The sequence below is a fragment of the Kockiozyma suomiensis genome (genome assembly GCF_038497685.1).
Source record: "Kockiozyma suomiensis strain NRRL Y-17356 unplaced genomic scaffold V2V93scaffold_2, whole genome shotgun sequence".
Taxonomy (NCBI): domain Eukaryota; kingdom Fungi; phylum Ascomycota; class Lipomycetes; order Lipomycetales; family Lipomycetaceae; genus Kockiozyma; species Kockiozyma suomiensis.
This window is the reverse complement of record NW_027117665.1, coordinates 81,422-97,287: the sequence shown is the minus strand read 5'-3', so window position 1 is coordinate 97,287 and position 15,866 is coordinate 81,422. Positions and strand designations below refer to the sequence as shown.

Sequence of the window (15,866 nt, the reverse complement as noted above, 5' to 3'; positions counted from 1 at the left end):
GTTGGAAGTCTATTCACTATAAATTGAATCACGTGCTCACGCGCGCCCACCTCTGCACGATTCTGAGCTTTTGCTCTCAACTCTGAAGCTTTGACAATTCCAGTTTCTTTTTTTTTTTCGGCAGCTACCATATACTCAGTTATTTGCACTTCGCGAAATTGTCGACTTTTTTCGTTACTGACTGTAAGATATCTTTGCTTGAGCTGAGGGCATGGTTTAGTGACCTAAAATTGTGCCAATACGATCGTAAATTTTCTAACTTTGGTATGCTTATCATCAGCATATGTCCAGTATCGAAAGTGCTTTCCCTGATCTTTATTAGTATTCAGGACAGAGTAGCAGCGAGAGCGCACATCATTCAGTTATGGCGCCATCTCAGGCTGCTGATTCTGGCAAGTCGGCCGACTCGAAGCCGGTAGATGAGGAATTGCAACGCGTGATCAAAGAGATCAAGGAATGCAAAAAAGTGGATGATGCTGCAATGATAGAGCGATGCCTACAGGACAGTATTTCGTATGTTTTTCAAGCGTATATGTAGATTGCTTTTTTCGATTGCTATAATATTACAGTGCAAAGCTAACTCTGTATGCCGTATTTAGATACCTTATGAACCTGCCTAAGACCAGTCATTTTTTCTGCAACGAGTCCAGACGAATTGTAGCATCCACTGCACTTCAGATATTTGCCTTTGACAATACTCCTGAACTTGAATGGCTGAAATCTACCCTTCAAAAGCATTTAAAAGATTGTTATTGGTGCGTCAGAGCATATCATAAGGAAAAGGCACCGATGAAGGAAGACATGATAGAGCAAGGGTATGTGTTTATAAGAAGCTTGAATTCATTAACTAACATTTATTTGTAGTATTGACGAATCGGATGTAGAGGGATTTATGAATCTGATTGAAAGTTGGGACATTGTCCGAGTTACAGAGACATTGCGGCCATCTGCCACAAAATGTAAAATCGCTCAGGATGAGGACCCGAAAAAGCCTATAGATGGTGCATCGATATCGGAGAGTTTCAATGCGCTTTACGAATGCCTTTATGCTCCTCACTTTCTTTCTTTATCAGAGGAATTGGAATCAGATTTTCGTACTCTTTTTCTTGGTGTCCAAAGCGGCGGTAGATTCCTCAGACTTTCCAAGGAGATTGTTCCGGCTATGATATCATTTTTATTCAAGTATCAGGATCCGGAGTTTATGAAATGGGCCGAGAAGTCTCTCAATATCTTAGCTAAAAAAGTCACAGAGTCTGATTTTGACACTTGCGTACAGCGAGCATACCATGATAGCGTGAGAAAGTATATGAATCGCGAATCCTCAGACCCGCAACATTCAATCAGATTCTGGACAGGCATGCGGAGAGTACTTTCTGTACTGAGTAAACAAGTTATTATACATCACTGCTGCGGTTCCAATGCAGCTAGCAAAGGTCCATCAGATGATAGCATTGTGAAACTTGCTTGGAAAGATCTTGCAGGGCAAGGTATGAAGTCATCACCTGACGGCCTGATGACTATGTTGCAAGTATTTACAACACTGTGTAAAACTCTGGAGTCAGACCTTTGGCCTGCATCTCTGCCGTATCTCCCAAGTTCTCTGACAGAGATTGTCTTTGATAAAGCTTGCTCTGCCGGACTTGAGAAATTGCTTAGAGACTGTTCTCTACAGAAATCCAAAATCGACTCGCTACTCGACTGGATTTGGCCTTATATTCGATCAGTCTCGGGATCAAATAAGCTTAACTGCTGCGAGCTCTTAGCATCAGTCCTACTTGGAAAATACCAGGATCCCTTAAAGTTTGGTATCTCAAATGCTTATCTACGTTCAAGATTTCTGTTTGCAGGATTTAAGATATTAAACGAGTTATTAAACTTTGGCGATACCGACCAGCAAAATATTTTCCGCTCACATTCAGTCGACAGAATAATGAGAAGAGAAAGCAGGAAAGTAGCAGAAACCTATGCTACTCTATTTGTTGATTATGCCACCAAAGCCGCAGTCGAAGGCGAAGATCCGGATGTTCGGCAGGCTGCGATGGACGTCGTGGTTGCCTGCATTTTAGCGGATTGTACGTCCGTTACTGAAGAAAGTGAAGGAATAACTACTGAGATACTTGCTGCTGCGGGAACGAGGCAGAAAGAGATTACTCGGGAGGTGTTGGAAACTGCTGAAAACGAAGCCGTTGTTTCTGAGGCGCATGACCATTTGTCAATTTGCTTTGGTGACAAGTTTTGGGGATTATTGCAGCGAAAATTACCTGAAGATGACACAGAGTCTGCAAAAATCATCATCCAGACCCTGTCTAAAACTAGAATATACCTAGCAGAAACTGTTGATAGTATACTTGCTGGCACCGATGCAGCAGGAGGGAAAGGCGCCTCGAGTGTACTTGTACAGTTAATTTCTCTAAAGATACGCAAGCATCGCAAACTAAGCAGTTTAATTGACAAGGCTCTATACGCAGTTTCCAATATTCTGCAACATATCAGCGATTGCAGTGCAATGAAGCTACAAAAGCTCATTTTAGAAGACAGAGCATGTGCCGAAATCTTGATCTCTTGCTCGCTGTCCTCACACTCAGCACTATCGCGAACGAGCCTGGAGATTGTGAAGCAGGCATTTGATGCTTCGGGAAGAATAGAAGCACTTCATGGACTCTTCTTGTCAGATCCATCTTTTATTTTGACTGCCTATGTCTCTACATTGAAGAACACAGGATCGATTGCTGTATTAACCGGTCTGGGTCCCGTTCCTAAACTTGTACGGATGACAATGGATATAGCAAATCTTATTTTCGACTCAAGAGATGGATATATTGCAAAGCATAATAGTGTTATTGCAGATAAGCAAGTTAAATCCGCAACTCGTCTATTCTGGGATGCTACTTGGAAAGCATTAGAGTTCATATTCAAGAGAACGCTGACTTGGTCCCGCGTGTATCCCAAGGATATAATGGTTGATTATATGCGAGATATCTTAGAGCTCAGCTCACAGTTGTTTGATAATACTCAGTTACTCGAGCAGGCGTTGACAGCTAACACAAACTCTGGGGTTGACGTTGTCGCCTTGGAGACTATATCGCCGTCAAAGCCGTCTTTGACAGGCCTAGAGATCTTGCAAAATCTAATGGATCCTTTGCGTGAGATGTCTCCCTGGCTTCGCCTGTCAGATACTGCCTTGCTGCAGATGTGTGTTAATCTTGTCTGTGGATTTTTAAATAGAATGGCTGCTGCAAAGATGACTGTACCAGAAGATATTTTGAGGCGATTGGATAAATTATCACATCAAACAGAGACCTATTACAACAATCTGACAGATGCCCAGTGCTATGATATTGTTCTTGCGATTAGTCAATTTGATTACCAATTACGCTACGATCGAGCAAGCAGCTCTGATGTCGACGCGCAATCGCATACAACAGAGACAGTCAAGTCAGAAAATGAGATTGTTTCCAAACCCCATAGTAAAGGCAAAGAAAAGGCACTGGATAGTTGGCTAGGAAGAAGTACTACAATCAAAGAGCAATCTTCTGATCTAGTGTTGACCGAAAAACTGCGCAGACGACAGGCTCTCGACGCCGCATTCAAGCAGGCGCAGGCTGAAGAAACCAAGGCAGAAACCTTTGCAAAAGCCAGTAGGCTTAATGCTGTGCGTCAGGACTTATATGATAAGCGTCAAAAGCAAGCGCTAGCACAGAATACAGATGCGGGTGTAATTCATCCCCCTCGTCCTGCAGGATTCAGAATCACTGAGACAGCGGGTGCTGGACCCCTTTCAAGGACAGCTGCAAAACCGATAATCGCGTCAACGGCGAGAAGATCGGATGACAGCTCGGATGAGGATAGTGATGAAGATATTGATTCGCTATTTACACTTGCTAAGCATAGTGCGCCATCAGTGAAAGGGAATACTTCATCGTTAATCGCGCCTACACCTCTAAGGATTCCTCCATCTATGATTGGAGGTTCTCGTCGACCCTATGCGCCTCCATCAATGTCAGAGAAGGAGCGCGGTGAACGAAATATGCGCGCAAGATTGCGCGTGAATATGAACCCGCTATATCATCGCATTCTCCGATGGGATTATCATAGTGATAACGAGCTTCCTTCAGATGAAGTCGGTGGAGACCTTGGCAAATATCGAGCTATTCCGAATAAGTTCGCGTCGGCGATGGATTACAATGCTGTATTTGAACCGCTGCTGATGCTTGAGGCTGTTCAAAATATTTTCAAGTCAAAAATTGAAAGGATTGATAAACCATTCCGTTTGACGATTAACAATCGAGCATCATGTGATGACTATATAGAGATTTATGCTTCTTTAGAGTCAAAGTTGCTACCGATCATAAAGATTGGAGAGATGGATATTATTGTTATTACGTTTATTCCTGAAGAACAGAATCTAAAAATGGGAAAAGGAATCAAAGAGCGCGCTGCACAATGGCCGGATGCAAAGTATATGAACTGTATGGCCAAAATAAAGGAAATAAAGAGATCGAATTCAGATACGTGCGATGTGGTATTGCGATGTCTGCCGAGTCCTGAGCTGGCGCGAAATTTGATGCCAAAGGCAGAATTGAATGGGCTACGAGTTATGAGGTAGATTGAAATGTATTTTATATATAAAAAGAAGGATGTTAATGAAGCAATATAGCATGACGACGATTGAGAGAGAGTATAGCTCACTGCATGGCTTGCCGTACTATGATTTATGTGATCAGATTGTTCAGGCGCGACCCGCAAACATGGTTAGAGCTGATGGCGCGAGAGTGAAGCGAGCTATGCAGATGTATAATGTGAATACACCACAAGCTGGTGCCATTATCGGAGCGATGGAAAGTACTGGGTTTACTTTGATTCAGGGGTAAGAATTTCTTTTTTTGCCTTTCCTATAAATTTCCGAAGGAGCTAATGTATTTTTATATAGACCACCGGGTACCGGTAAGACGAAGACGATTCTTGGCATTATTGGTGCAACTCTGTCAACTACCAAATCGCGAGGCATACCAATTTCAATTCCGGGGCAAAAGCCTCAAGCACCAAAAGAGGCCGCGCAAGTCGAGCCAAAACGCATATTAGTTTGCGCACCTAGTAATGCGGCTGTGGATGAAGTAGCATTACGCCTCAAAGGTGGTATTCGCAATTCATCTGGACAATTTTTTATTCCAAAGATTGTACGTCTTGGACGTAGTGATGCAGCGAATCCGGCTGTGCGAGATTTGACGTTGGAAGAGCTGGTTGATGCAGAAGTAGCCAAGTTTGAAGAAGAGAATAATAAAAAGAAAGGAATATCAGCCGAGAAATCAAAAAATCTACGAGAAGAACTGAACAGTGTGCTCGCAGAGAGGTCAGAGCTTGATGCGTTGATAAACGTAACTGAAGATTCTGAAGAGCGGGCAAAGCTTCGGGAACGGCGCGATATGCTACATGCGAAGAAATCTGCCCTAGGTCAGAAACTTGACGAGGAGCGAGATAGACACGCGGTGGCTGTGCGATCAAGCGATATCGAGCGGCGCAGTATTCAAACCAGATTAGTTACCTCTGCCGAAGTTTTGTGCGCGACGTTATCAGGAGCGGGACATGAGCTGATGGCATCGCTTGCGTTGACGTTTGATACGGTGATTATCGATGAGGCAGCTCAGTGTGTCGAGTTGTCTGCTTTGATACCATTAAAATATGGATGTACGCGGTGTGCGATGGTCGGTGATCCGAACCAGCTGCCTCCGACGGTTTTATCACAGACGGCGTCAAAGTATCTGTATGAGCAAAGTCTGTTTGTGAGGATGCAGAAAAACTATCCGTCGTCTGTGCATTTGCTAAGTATTCAGTATCGTATGCATCCAGAAATTTCAAGGTTTCCCAGTGCTCAGTTTTACCAGTCGCGACTTATTGATGGCGATGGAATGGCCGAGCGTACAGCAGCGGTGTGGCACTCTGCTGCCGAGCGCTTTGGTCCATATAGGCTCTATGACGTGCGGTCGCGTGAACAGGTATCGAAGACACACTCATATTCCAATCGCGCCGAAGCGGAGTGTGCGGTCAGTTTATATCGCCAATTATGTGATTCTTTTACGGACGTCGATTTTGAAGGACGTGTTGGAATTGTGACTCCGTATAAAGAGCAGCTACGGACTTTACGAACAACGTTTTTAAATGCGTTTGGGCAGACTGGAATCCAAGGGATTGATTTCAATACTATTGACGGATTCCAGGGTCAGGAAAAGGATATAATTATGCTGTCATGTGTGAGAGCTCATCCATCTGGCTCTGGTAAGGGCGTCGGATTTATTGCAGACATTAGACGAATGAATGTAGCACTTACAAGAGCGAAGTCCTCGTTGTGGATTATTGGCAATGTTCAGAGTTTAGTGGTGAGTGAAGTGTGGAAGAATCTAATTGAAGATGCACAGAAACGTGGATTGGTGACTGTGTTTGATGCGAATAATATGAAGAAGAGTGAGAAGCCTATGAATCATCGGAAATCTTTGCCAAATGGTACGCCATCAGCAAGTTCGGGTTCATCCGCGCGAAAGAGAGGACCCACGGGAGAAAAGATCGACCCGACTGCAGTCAAGAAGCATAGTTCAACGAAGAACAGTTTAGCAAAGAAAGAGCGTGAGGGCCAGAAATGAGAAGGCATATTTTGGGCAAGTTCTGTTTTTGGGACGAGCTGATATTGTACATATGAATGAATTGAGTCGAAGACCCTGAAACCCTGAAACCCTGAAACCCTACATGATAACCTACCACTGCTTTAATAGCATTGCTACTAATTGCAGCATATTGCTAATCTGTAATTTAAGATCGAGTTGCTGATATCTTGATATCCTAACATATACAACGTGCACCTGCATTGACCATTGGCTACTTGTCCTCGGGTAAATGGTATGGAATTGGCTCTAGGCTTACAAATCGAAAAAATAGCGAACAGAACCTGCATTGCAACACTCTACAACAGAACTTATAGACTAGAGACTAACGATATTGAATAACAAGATACTTGAATCAAATATAATAAATCTCAATTTGAATGTATCTAGATATATTGCTCAATACGGTTAACCGCAGCGGGCAGAGTGCTTTTAGGAATGCCTATTCAGGAAGCCCGCCGACGCCGGCCGAAGAAGCACGCCATCGATGAAAAAAAAGTATAATTTATTAGTTATGGCATATCTGTATAATATTTTATACAGATATGTCGTTTATAATCGGCCGAACGCGGCTAGTTTTGAGGGTTCGGGCAAATTTTCGAAGAAGTTCCTCGTTCGTTGTCACTTCACTCTTGCGCACAGACAAAATCCTCTTCAAAACCCGTCCTGTTCTTCCTCTTTTCGTCCTCTCTTCCTCTCCTTGTATCTACCAGCGCCTCCCCTCTAGCCATCGCAGTCAGCAATGGCATACTCGAGTCACCGTGGCATCAACGTCTCGCAGTACATCGCGAACCTCAACGCAGTAGATCCCGACGATTTGGTGCAGAACGACAAGCCTGACGATCTCTCGCTCTTTACAAACACCCACTTCTTTGACTTTGACATGGGTCGGGCAACAGACGCCGGAGTCGCTGGTGAAGAACTTCCCTACGATAACACTATGGCTGAGCAGGACCGCCGGCGGCGAACTGGGGCTACACCGAAAGCACCTTCGCAGTTTGATGTCAAGCAGGAGCAACAGCAGCAGCAACATCAGCAGCGTCAGCACCAGCAGCACCAGCCGTCGGCGCAGCAGTTCGACTTCCTCGCCGCAGACTACCTCGGCTATACCCAGGCAGCTCAGCCTCTGGATGTTCACTCATCTAGCCCCGTCGCTCATGGCCTTATACTAAACAACCCTCCCCCTCCCGCCGATCTCTCGACTGCCGCGACTCCCGTCTCTGGCGTCATCTCCTATGCCGGCTCGCCGGGCAACAAGCGCTTCGGCTCTCTGGAAGACTCTTCCTCGCGACTGGCTGCCGAGGAAGACAAGCGGCGTCGCAATACCGCTGCCTCTGCTCGTTTCCGCATCAAGAAGAAACAGCGCGAGCAGCAGATGGAGCAAGTGACCAAGGACTTGCAAGACAAGGTTCAGCAGCTCGAGACAAAGATCATGCAACTCGAGATGGAGAACAAGTGGCTGAAGAATCTTGTTGTAGAGAAGAACGAGGCCAAGGCCACATCACAGATTCTCAACTCGCGATCCCAGGACTCTGCTGAGGAAGCCTCGGTCTCTGATGTGTCTGGCGAGCGCAAGCCATGAAAATGAGTCTCATCTTGAATATGCCTTAATGTCAGTACACAATGTTTTTTGTAAAAAAGTTTTTTTGTATGTCCAGTTTTTTGGACGTTACTATGGAGTTATCTGTCTTTAGTTGTGTTTACAAAAATTTCTATCAAATATGTTTTCTTAGGTATTTTTGGTCTCCCTGATGTTGCTGACTGCGGCAAGAAATCAGCACACCTGTGAGAGTTTTTGTCTGACTTTTAGAACTAAGATCGTTGTTATTTATACCATAATACATGCCGAATAGTATTCTCTTGATTTTTAGTGTCACGTAGCTATGCATTGATGAGTAACAGAATTTGTAGGATGAGGCCATCTGATTACTAAACCCATTATAATACAGTGTAGCATTATACGCTGCTAAGGCGATGGAGTCATTTTGTCAATTCAAACCATTCAAGTGACTGTATTCCAACAATTTTACAAGTTTATACTATTCAACATTTATAGTCTTAAGAGATTTCAGTGCAGAAGCTATTAGGCTCTGCTTCGGCCACGTGTGTCCGTCATATTAATTACGCGTATATGGCATAAGTATGCACAAATAATGTGCATATGACGATCGAAGACGCCGGATAGGTCACGGTACTACTGATCGAGACTGACTTCCAGGTTTCTTAATTTTTTGGCCACTTGCTGCTCATCTACTTCTCTTTCAATTGATCTTGTTTAGTACTCAGTCTATTGCTGTTTATCGGATTTTCGACCTTGTTGATTGTGCCCTTTTGAGCGATAGCTCTTAGTTTACTTGATTGTGAATCATAGAAGACTAGTCACATAACCGTTTGTTATACTATACTATTATATAATTGTATATTCAAAGAATTATTCTTGCTGCAATGTCTTCACTGGATCCAGCACGCGCAAACAAGGTTGATATTTCGGTATGCTGTCGTTTTGGTGTAGGATATTGCTGAATCACTAATGCTAACTGATACTATAAGTCCCTGACGCCTGAGGAACAGCGGATTTTAAACATGTACGGTCGGCTACCATCTAGTCGTGACATCGTTCAAAAGAAGCTAAACGTATGAAGGCTTCTAGTTACTATCTCCAAGTTTGTAGACTAATGATTATTGTTGCAGGACCGGAAATACTTCGATTCGGGCGACTATGCGCTCTCAAAAGCCGGCAAAGCTGCCTCGGCTGGTGTGACCAGCATCGGCTCGCAGCATCCTGTTCCTGAAAATATCCCACATTCACATTCCAATTCATTCTCTGGACCTTCGGGTCAAGGAGCTGGGTCGCCTACGCAGAGCCAGGTACAGTCACCGGTGAAGGAAAGCAATCTAGTATATGAGACCGATGCTGATCAGCAGAATTGACTGACATTAAATTTCTTTTTTTTTCAAGAAAAGCGAAAAAAAAAATTAAAAAACTAGAAACTATTGATTAACAGTTTTCGTTTTACAATTTTCATACTATTTTGTGCATTATAAACATGCATAGGTAGTGAACCGCACTCTCTGCGCTCTTTGTTTCTGTTTTTGTTCATGTTTCTTGCTTTTTTTTGTTGAAGCTCTTTATTTGTATTTTGCAATAGTTTGGCGTCGGGTATAATAATGTTGCTTGCTTTCAATTGCTTCTTTTATTTTTTTGCCAATGTTGAATAGGTCATACTTTTGTATTAAGTGCGTCGGATCTATTTACGAGAGTGAACTCTCACGATTATATATATTGATTTAATCACCGCTTGTTGAAATATTATTGCTTTGAATTATTAATTGCTAGTTATTAATTATCTACTGATTTGATTTCCAATATGCCAATCATCCTGTCGCCATAGTAAGCTCTGGGTAGTTTGTAGAAGATAGCATTTGTCGGTAATTTTATTGTGGAATATATCTGGTAATTCTAACGCAGTTTCAATACGCGGATCATTAATGCTGATTTCTTTCATAGATGAAAATAGCCTACAAAAATTGATTTCAAAATAAGAGATATAACAAAATCTCTGTATAAGTGATGACGTACTCTTTCAAGAGCACGTGCAAAGCCAAATCGACCCCGGAATTTTACAACGAACCCGTATTCTCGCGATCTAACAACTACTGCCCTGCTAATTCATATATAATTTCCGATTCAAGCGACAAGGGAAAAGCCGTTATGGAAAATTCTGGATTATATCTTGAAGAGCGAGATGCGAATGGGAATTTCTCGAAAGCGTTTTATGATATCCCTCATGATTCTGAAAAGACTAGTATTTCAACGCAGGTAGCGTCGTCATCGTTGACCAAACGTATAATCGAAGTTTCTGCAAATGACAAGAAAAGTTATCAGTATGCGTCGATTGCTGGACGGAGACCTTCGGCGTCGAGAATGTTGAGAATGTTACAGTTTCTAATCAGCGTGTTTTTGCCTACTGGATATCCAGATAGTGTAACCTCTGATTATATCAAGTATGTTTGATCCTGATTTAATTGCATGGTCTAGTAGTGTGAGTGCAAAAAGTGAGATTAACTGAATGAACCAGCTATCAGATTTATGACTCGATTCAGGCCTTTGCTAGTACGATTGCTAGTTTAATTGGCAACCGAGCAGTATTGACTGGTTAGTACATTTGCAGCTTCTTCTTAAGGCGCAAGTTTCTTATTATTTTACTATACTAGCTGTTGGAGTTGGAGATAAAACAGCAACAAGCACATCAGCCATGTTCATCACTGGTCTACAAGAGACAATCGGCCGCCTAGCAACTATCAGTTTCGCCTGGCGCTTCGGATCGACGTTGGAACAAGAATGCAAAAAGTTCAGGTTCATTGCCGACTTAGTCTACAATGCCGGAGTGATCTGTGATGTCTGTGCTCCTTATTTTAGTACCAGTAGATCTGTGAAAATACTGTTTCTTTGCTGCTCGGGAGCGTTGAAGGCTGTGTGTGGGGTTATGGCTAATGGATCGCGCGCTGCGCTGACGCAACATTTTACAGATTCTGAGAGAGGAAGTATTTCTGATGGTGGGTATCTAGAAATTTGATGAGTCTGACGAAGAATATGATGCTAATTTTAATGGTAGTATCTGCAAAGGATGCATCTCAGGAGACGGTGATTTCACTAATGGGCATGCTTGTAAGTACTATCTGATCCGTTCAGGGCAGCACGTTACTAATAGCAGGGTAGTTCGGGGCCATATTAGTGCCTTTTGTCAATACAAATACCGAAATATGGGCTACGTTGCTGATTCTAATCTCGATTCACTTGACGACAAACTACTGGGCCGTTAGATCAGTAATAATGGAAACTCTGAACCGACAACGGACAAACGCGGTATTTGCTTACTTAATGGAGAAGACCTCTCCATTGATGATGGAATCTGATCTTGTAGATTGTGAGGCAGTTCTTCCATCTCGAATTCTCTCGCCAAACGAGGTTGCGAGGCAAGAGCGAGTGCTCGAAAGCGATGGTCTGCTACGCTGGGGAAGCACTGGTCCTGTGCTTGGCTATGCGAGCATTGGTAGCTTTTCTGCCGTGTGTCGGATGCTACCTAGTGAAATGTCCGTTCGAGAATTATTGCATCTGTTTGATGATGCGAGGGCTGGTTATGTGCTTTGGTTTGAGCATGGGCGTGTGCGTGGACGTAAGGGAAGCTACGTGACTGTCCGCGGTGCGCTGGTCGACTTTGGTCACCCTCACGACGACGACAGCGAGAACTATGATGCTAAGCCGGATGTAAACAGCGCTACAGAGACAGTTGACACCCGCGAACTGCGAGCTTGGGTCCATGCTCTGTACCTGGCCAAGAGCGTGCGGGCACTGCACCACGGCTCCGGCGAAGTCGCTTCCCTGACTGCCGCGCGCGAGCATGTTAGTCGCACGCTGCGCATTGTCGATGCACTCTTCAGCGACGGCGCAGCCGCTGAGGCCCTGCGCATCCGCGGCTGGGATCTCACTCGCGGCCGCACAATGGTCGTCAGCGGTAGTGCTCCAAGAGTTCGTGTTCACGGGCACGTGACTTCGGGAGAACGATAATGCGGCGAGAGCAAGAAGAAGCTCGGTGGCGTAGGTTTCCGAATGCGGACTAGCGCGGGCCGTTTTTAATCCGGTGCTCGTTCTTGCAGCAACCTCCTTTTTTTGCGCTGATACTGCTTTCTCCTTTCTTTATCTTCTCTCTAGCTTCCTTCGCACTTCTGCTTTGCGCGTGCGTAAGCGAGACCCTCGAAATGCCTCGGATGCGTCGCTCGAGCAAGGCCGGCCTGATGCTGCTTGGTCTCGGCCGCCACGACGAGCAGCCGCCAGAGCTGCCCACTGTTGATTACAGTCAGCCTGCCATCAACGCCGCAAAACGCAGCTTCCACGCGGCCGACATATCATCCTCATCCTCTTCTTCAGTGTCGTCTACCGCGTCGTCTTCACCGTCAAATTCCGAACCGGCGAGCCCGATCTACGCTGCTGCCAGCCTCCCGACCGCATCTTTTTTCCATCACGGCGTCGTGCCTACTTCAGCTCCGTCGGCCACACATCAGCATTCTGCCTTCATACATAGACGAGGCAGTGTAGTCGAGTGCTCATATCGGCATATGCCGTCTCTCGACGAGGTTCTTGCAAATGAAAGCGTCTCGCCGTTCACGCTAACCGAATTTATGGCCTACCTTGCCCAGAACCATTGCCTGGAAACCCTCGAATTCACCATGGATGTGCAACGCTACTGTGGCGTGTACGAGAACGCGCTGACGATGAGTCTTGTTGAGGATGAACATATACGAGAAATTACGTCTGAGCATCGAGAATATGATCATTTGATGCTGCTCTGGCATCGTATCGTCGACTCGTACATTAGACCGGAGAGTCCGCGCGAGTTGAATTTACCTGCCACTGTACGAGACGATTTATTAAGCCTACTTTCGTCTTCAGTCAACCCGCCTCATCCGGCAATGCTAGCTGAATCCATATCTGCGGCGAAGGATTTAATGAACGAGAGTGTGTATATGCGATTCCTCAACGATGCTCATGCACAGGTCATGAACGATGACGTCGAGTCCAACACTGTCGCATCCTCTGTATCATCAGCTTCAACCACGCATGGTCTATGGCGATTTCCATCATTACACAGACCGACTACAAGTGCTAGCGGTATTCCCCGCAATCGCGTGAACTCACGCTCGCAAAACGGCATCGCACCAGATCAACAGCTACATCTTGAATCTGAAGATGACAGTTGGTCGTCATCGAAAAGCAGTCCAGCTTCACCGCCCGATTCGCCAGAATACGAAATGTTGGATGAAGATGTACATGCCTCACATGCGAGAAGTGGGCCGTGGAGAAAGATGAGTAAGAGGTTCAAATGGCGATCGGGGAGTGCTGGTTTAGAGTGAAAGATAGTAGACTGCTTTCGCTTTGCTTTGTTGTTAACATATTTTTTGCTTTCGTTCAAAGTTTTTTTTGTGTTTTGTGTACGATAGATGTTGCATTGAGCTTCTGTGTAGGATGTTTTGATTTTCGATTCGAGAAGAAGAAATCCATGAGTGTGTATGATGGAGTACGGGATAGAGTTGGCGCTATTGTTGCATTTTTCTATTGATTTGTAAATTTTTTTTTTACTACTTGTCCTTTGGTCTTGCTTTGTTTTGTTTTAAAAGCATGAAATGTCAAGATATTTTCTCTTTTAAGCTCTGCTTATTTTGAACAAATGTAAAACGACATTGTAGCAACTTTCTTCTCGTGTACACTGATAATCTTCTTACCACTTCCCTACTATATCTACTATATACTTATAATCTACTTGATAAACTTCACTTCTTCAACGGTGTGATCTTTCCCGATGGCTGTCCTCCTTTCCTTTCCCCAAAAAACACAACCATACAAGTCATATCATCTCTATATCTTCGCGATGCACCAGCAGGAATACTAAGCAACATCGCAGTCTGATCTTTATCTGCACCTCCGAGCGCATTTCGAATAATATGTGAGGAAACGTTGTCATCTTCTACGACGAATAACCCACGGAAATGCTTTTGCGCGGCAATCGCTTGACGAAGAGCCGTGCGTGTGTTTGAATCTTGCTCGCGTGAATTATCGAGGCGAGAGTCTAGCTCAGCGGTATCGCTAATTATGCGTACGTCTGCCAAGTCTGAGACAGAGGACAACAAACCTCCTTTGCGAACTTGAGAGGCTACACCAGGTGGTGGCGCGCCTTTGTTTTCGATTTGGTGTTTCTTAACCCATTCGACGACAAGCTGAACGGCTTCAGTAGACGACAACTCGTCCCAGATACCGTCAGTTGCAAGAATAAGGAAATCACCAGGCTCGACTTTTGTCGTCACAATCTCGGGTTTCGAGGTAACGTATGGAGGCGTACGGCTACCCTTTGGCGCCATCCGTCCAAAAAACAATTTCGCGGCATTATCAACAATTTGTGCCGGCAGCTTATACCTAGCATCACCAAATGCTCTGGTGGGTTCCAATCCGCCCAATACGCGACCATTGCTAATCACATCTTTCTCTCCAGGATGCTCAGCGCGAAGACGTGCGGCTTCAGTCTCGTTGCGTCCACATTGATCATACGAAAGCGGTGTCGCCGTCCACTTACCCGAAGGATCTTTGTGGCCCCAAACTGCTCTCGAGTCTCCTGTGCAGGCGACCCGGAGAGTAGACGTCGCAGCGTCGTAGACTCCCAATAATGCGCACGAGCCGGCCATTGCCGGCATGAGAATCTCAGCGGAGGCAGGCTTGTACGGATTTTGTAAGAGAAAATGAATCGGCTTCTTGACGATGTCCTCGTCAAGTTTCAGGAATGCGGTTTCAATTGAGCGGTCGATTTCTCGTGCGTTGGCGAGGGATTCGATACCGAATGTTGAAGGTACGGTGGATGGTGCGAGAGAGGCGGTTAGTTCGCGTGCGACGTAGGGGATTAGAAGTTCTCTAAGCTTAGCCGATGTGTTCCAGCCTCTATTCTTTGTTAAAACCTTTACTCAGCTTAATCGAAAAAATATCTTTAGAGAACACACCCATGCCCATCAAAGACACCGAAAAAATACCAGTCGTGATTACCGTCCGCAAAGCCGACATTAACAATTTTTGCCGTGAAATCATCCTCGATCTGCGGATTACTTGCCAGCTGATTAATATCAAACCGAGTAACTCCCGAATCACGATCAACAAGGTAAGACTCCTCGTTTTCGCGGATCTTTGCAGAAACGTCTTGCTCATCGAGCATGCGGGTTGATTTCGAAGAAAACGAGGCTGCCGACGCTGCTCGAGGAAACTCTACCAACGAACCCGTCACAGCGCTATATTTTCCCGGTAGTTTCGAGCTCTCGACTGGCCGCGAATCATTGCGAATAAGCCCATTATTGCTGTTTGCGTAGAATGCAGAGGCGGCCGCGGTGACTACCGCAGTGGCAGCTACGACAGCAGCAGTCTTTTTTCTTTTGTTATTCTGCTGCGAGACCGAGTTTGAGGAAGAATATGCTCTGCGCAGCAGAATCGGCGGAGTAACGCGGATCCTAGTTTTAGTGCACCGACTCAGCATCTGATATGGGTGTTTGCACAAGTTTGATGAAGCTATCTGAACGGGATCAAGTAAAGCGAGGAATAAAGTCGAACGTCAAAATGATCACGTGCAGATGACCTCATCATCCCATCGTACGCGTCTCCGCATACAACTTTTTCTAGTT

The 15,866-nt window shown here is 45.0% G+C and overlaps 6 protein-coding genes across 6 annotated transcripts; 5 read left to right on the top strand and 1 right to left on the bottom strand.

The window, feature by feature from the left end:
- The first annotated feature begins 82 nt into the window (after positions 1 to 82).
- V2V93DRAFT_363669 (SEN1 N terminal-domain-containing protein) lies at positions 83 to 6,721 on the top strand. The gene is made up of 5 exons (XM_066908663.1): positions 83 to 513; positions 600 to 815; positions 865 to 4,602; positions 4,658 to 4,867; positions 4,931 to 6,721. The coding sequence occupies exons 1-5, from the start codon at positions 365 to 367 to the stop codon at positions 6,633 to 6,635; spliced, it is 6,018 nt and encodes a 2,005-aa protein (XP_066767699.1). The 5' UTR covers positions 83 to 364; the 3' UTR covers positions 6,636 to 6,721.
- A 579-nt stretch (positions 6,722 to 7,300) lies between these two features.
- Positions 7,301 to 8,517, top strand: V2V93DRAFT_363667 (uncharacterized protein). Its single transcript, XM_066908662.1, has one exon. It carries the CDS (start codon positions 7,396 to 7,398, stop codon positions 8,233 to 8,235), a length of 840 nt encoding a protein of 279 aa, XP_066767698.1. The 5' UTR covers positions 7,301 to 7,395; the 3' UTR covers positions 8,236 to 8,517.
- Positions 8,518 to 8,861: 344 nt separating this feature from the next.
- V2V93DRAFT_109684 (camp-regulated phosphoprotein/endosulfine conserved region-domain-containing protein) lies at positions 8,862 to 9,789 on the top strand. The gene is made up of 3 exons (XM_066906746.1): positions 8,862 to 9,143; positions 9,204 to 9,287; positions 9,345 to 9,789. Exons 1-3 carry the CDS (start codon positions 9,099 to 9,101, stop codon positions 9,582 to 9,584), a joined length of 369 nt encoding a protein of 122 aa, XP_066767697.1. The 5' UTR covers positions 8,862 to 9,098; the 3' UTR covers positions 9,585 to 9,789.
- Positions 9,790 to 10,365: 576 nt separating this feature from the next.
- On the top strand, positions 10,366 to 12,222 carry V2V93DRAFT_320448 (vitamin B6 photo-protection and homoeostasis-domain-containing protein; the record flags this gene model as incomplete). The annotated part of the gene is made up of 5 exons (XM_066907317.1): positions 10,366 to 10,658; positions 10,733 to 10,809; positions 10,869 to 11,210; positions 11,270 to 11,322; positions 11,374 to 12,222. 5 exons carry the CDS (start codon positions 10,366 to 10,368, stop codon positions 12,220 to 12,222), a joined length of 1,614 nt encoding a protein of 537 aa, XP_066767696.1.
- Positions 12,223 to 12,318: 96 nt separating this feature from the next.
- V2V93DRAFT_109672 (RGS domain-containing protein) lies at positions 12,319 to 13,774 on the top strand. Its single transcript, XM_066906745.1, has one exon. The coding sequence runs from the start codon at positions 12,414 to 12,416 to the stop codon at positions 13,563 to 13,565; it is 1,152 nt and encodes a 383-aa protein (XP_066767695.1). The 5' UTR covers positions 12,319 to 12,413; the 3' UTR covers positions 13,566 to 13,774.
- A 62-nt stretch (positions 13,775 to 13,836) lies between these two features.
- On the bottom strand, positions 13,837 to 15,747 carry V2V93DRAFT_363661 (phosphatase 2C-like domain-containing protein). The gene is made up of 2 exons (XM_066908661.1): positions 15,198 to 15,747; positions 13,837 to 15,138 (listed from the first exon to the last, which is right to left on the bottom strand). Exons 1-2 carry the CDS (start codon positions 15,719 to 15,721, stop codon positions 13,983 to 13,985), a joined length of 1,680 nt encoding a protein of 559 aa, XP_066767694.1. The 5' UTR covers positions 15,722 to 15,747; the 3' UTR covers positions 13,837 to 13,982.
- Positions 15,748 to 15,866: the final 119 nt, after the last annotated feature.

Bases quoted from the DNA above. Each gene is read 5' to 3' on its own strand.
- V2V93DRAFT_363661 (XM_066908661.1), bottom strand. From the start codon at position 15,721: ATGCTGAGTCGGTGCACTAAAACTAGGATCCGCGTTACTCCGCCGATT. The intron at 15,139-15,197 runs GTGTGTTCTCTA...AACAAAGAATAG, and splicing joins GGTGTCTTTGATGGGCATGG to AGGCTGGAACACATCGGCTA.
- V2V93DRAFT_363669 (XM_066908663.1), top strand. From the start codon at position 365: ATGGCGCCATCTCAGGCTGCTGATTCTGGCAAGTCGGCCGACTCGAAG. The intron at 4,603-4,657 runs GTAGATTGAAAT...GAAGCAATATAG, and splicing joins AATGGGCTACGAGTTATGAG to CATGACGACGATTGAGAGAG. The intron at 4,868-4,930 runs GTAAGAATTTCT...ATTTTTATATAG, and splicing joins GGGTTTACTTTGATTCAGGG to ACCACCGGGTACCGGTAAGA.
- V2V93DRAFT_109684 (XM_066906746.1), top strand. From the start codon at position 9,099: ATGTCTTCACTGGATCCAGCACGCGCAAACAAGGTTGATATTTCG. The intron at 9,144-9,203 runs GTATGCTGTCGT...TGATACTATAAG, and splicing joins CAAACAAGGTTGATATTTCG to TCCCTGACGCCTGAGGAACA. The intron at 9,288-9,344 runs GTATGAAGGCTT...TTATTGTTGCAG, and splicing joins TCGTTCAAAAGAAGCTAAAC to GACCGGAAATACTTCGATTC.
- V2V93DRAFT_109672 (XM_066906745.1), top strand. From the start codon at position 12,414: ATGCCTCGGATGCGTCGCTCGAGCAAGGCCGGCCTGATGCTGCTTGGT.
- V2V93DRAFT_363667 (XM_066908662.1), top strand. From the start codon at position 7,396: ATGGCATACTCGAGTCACCGTGGCATCAACGTCTCGCAGTACATCGCG.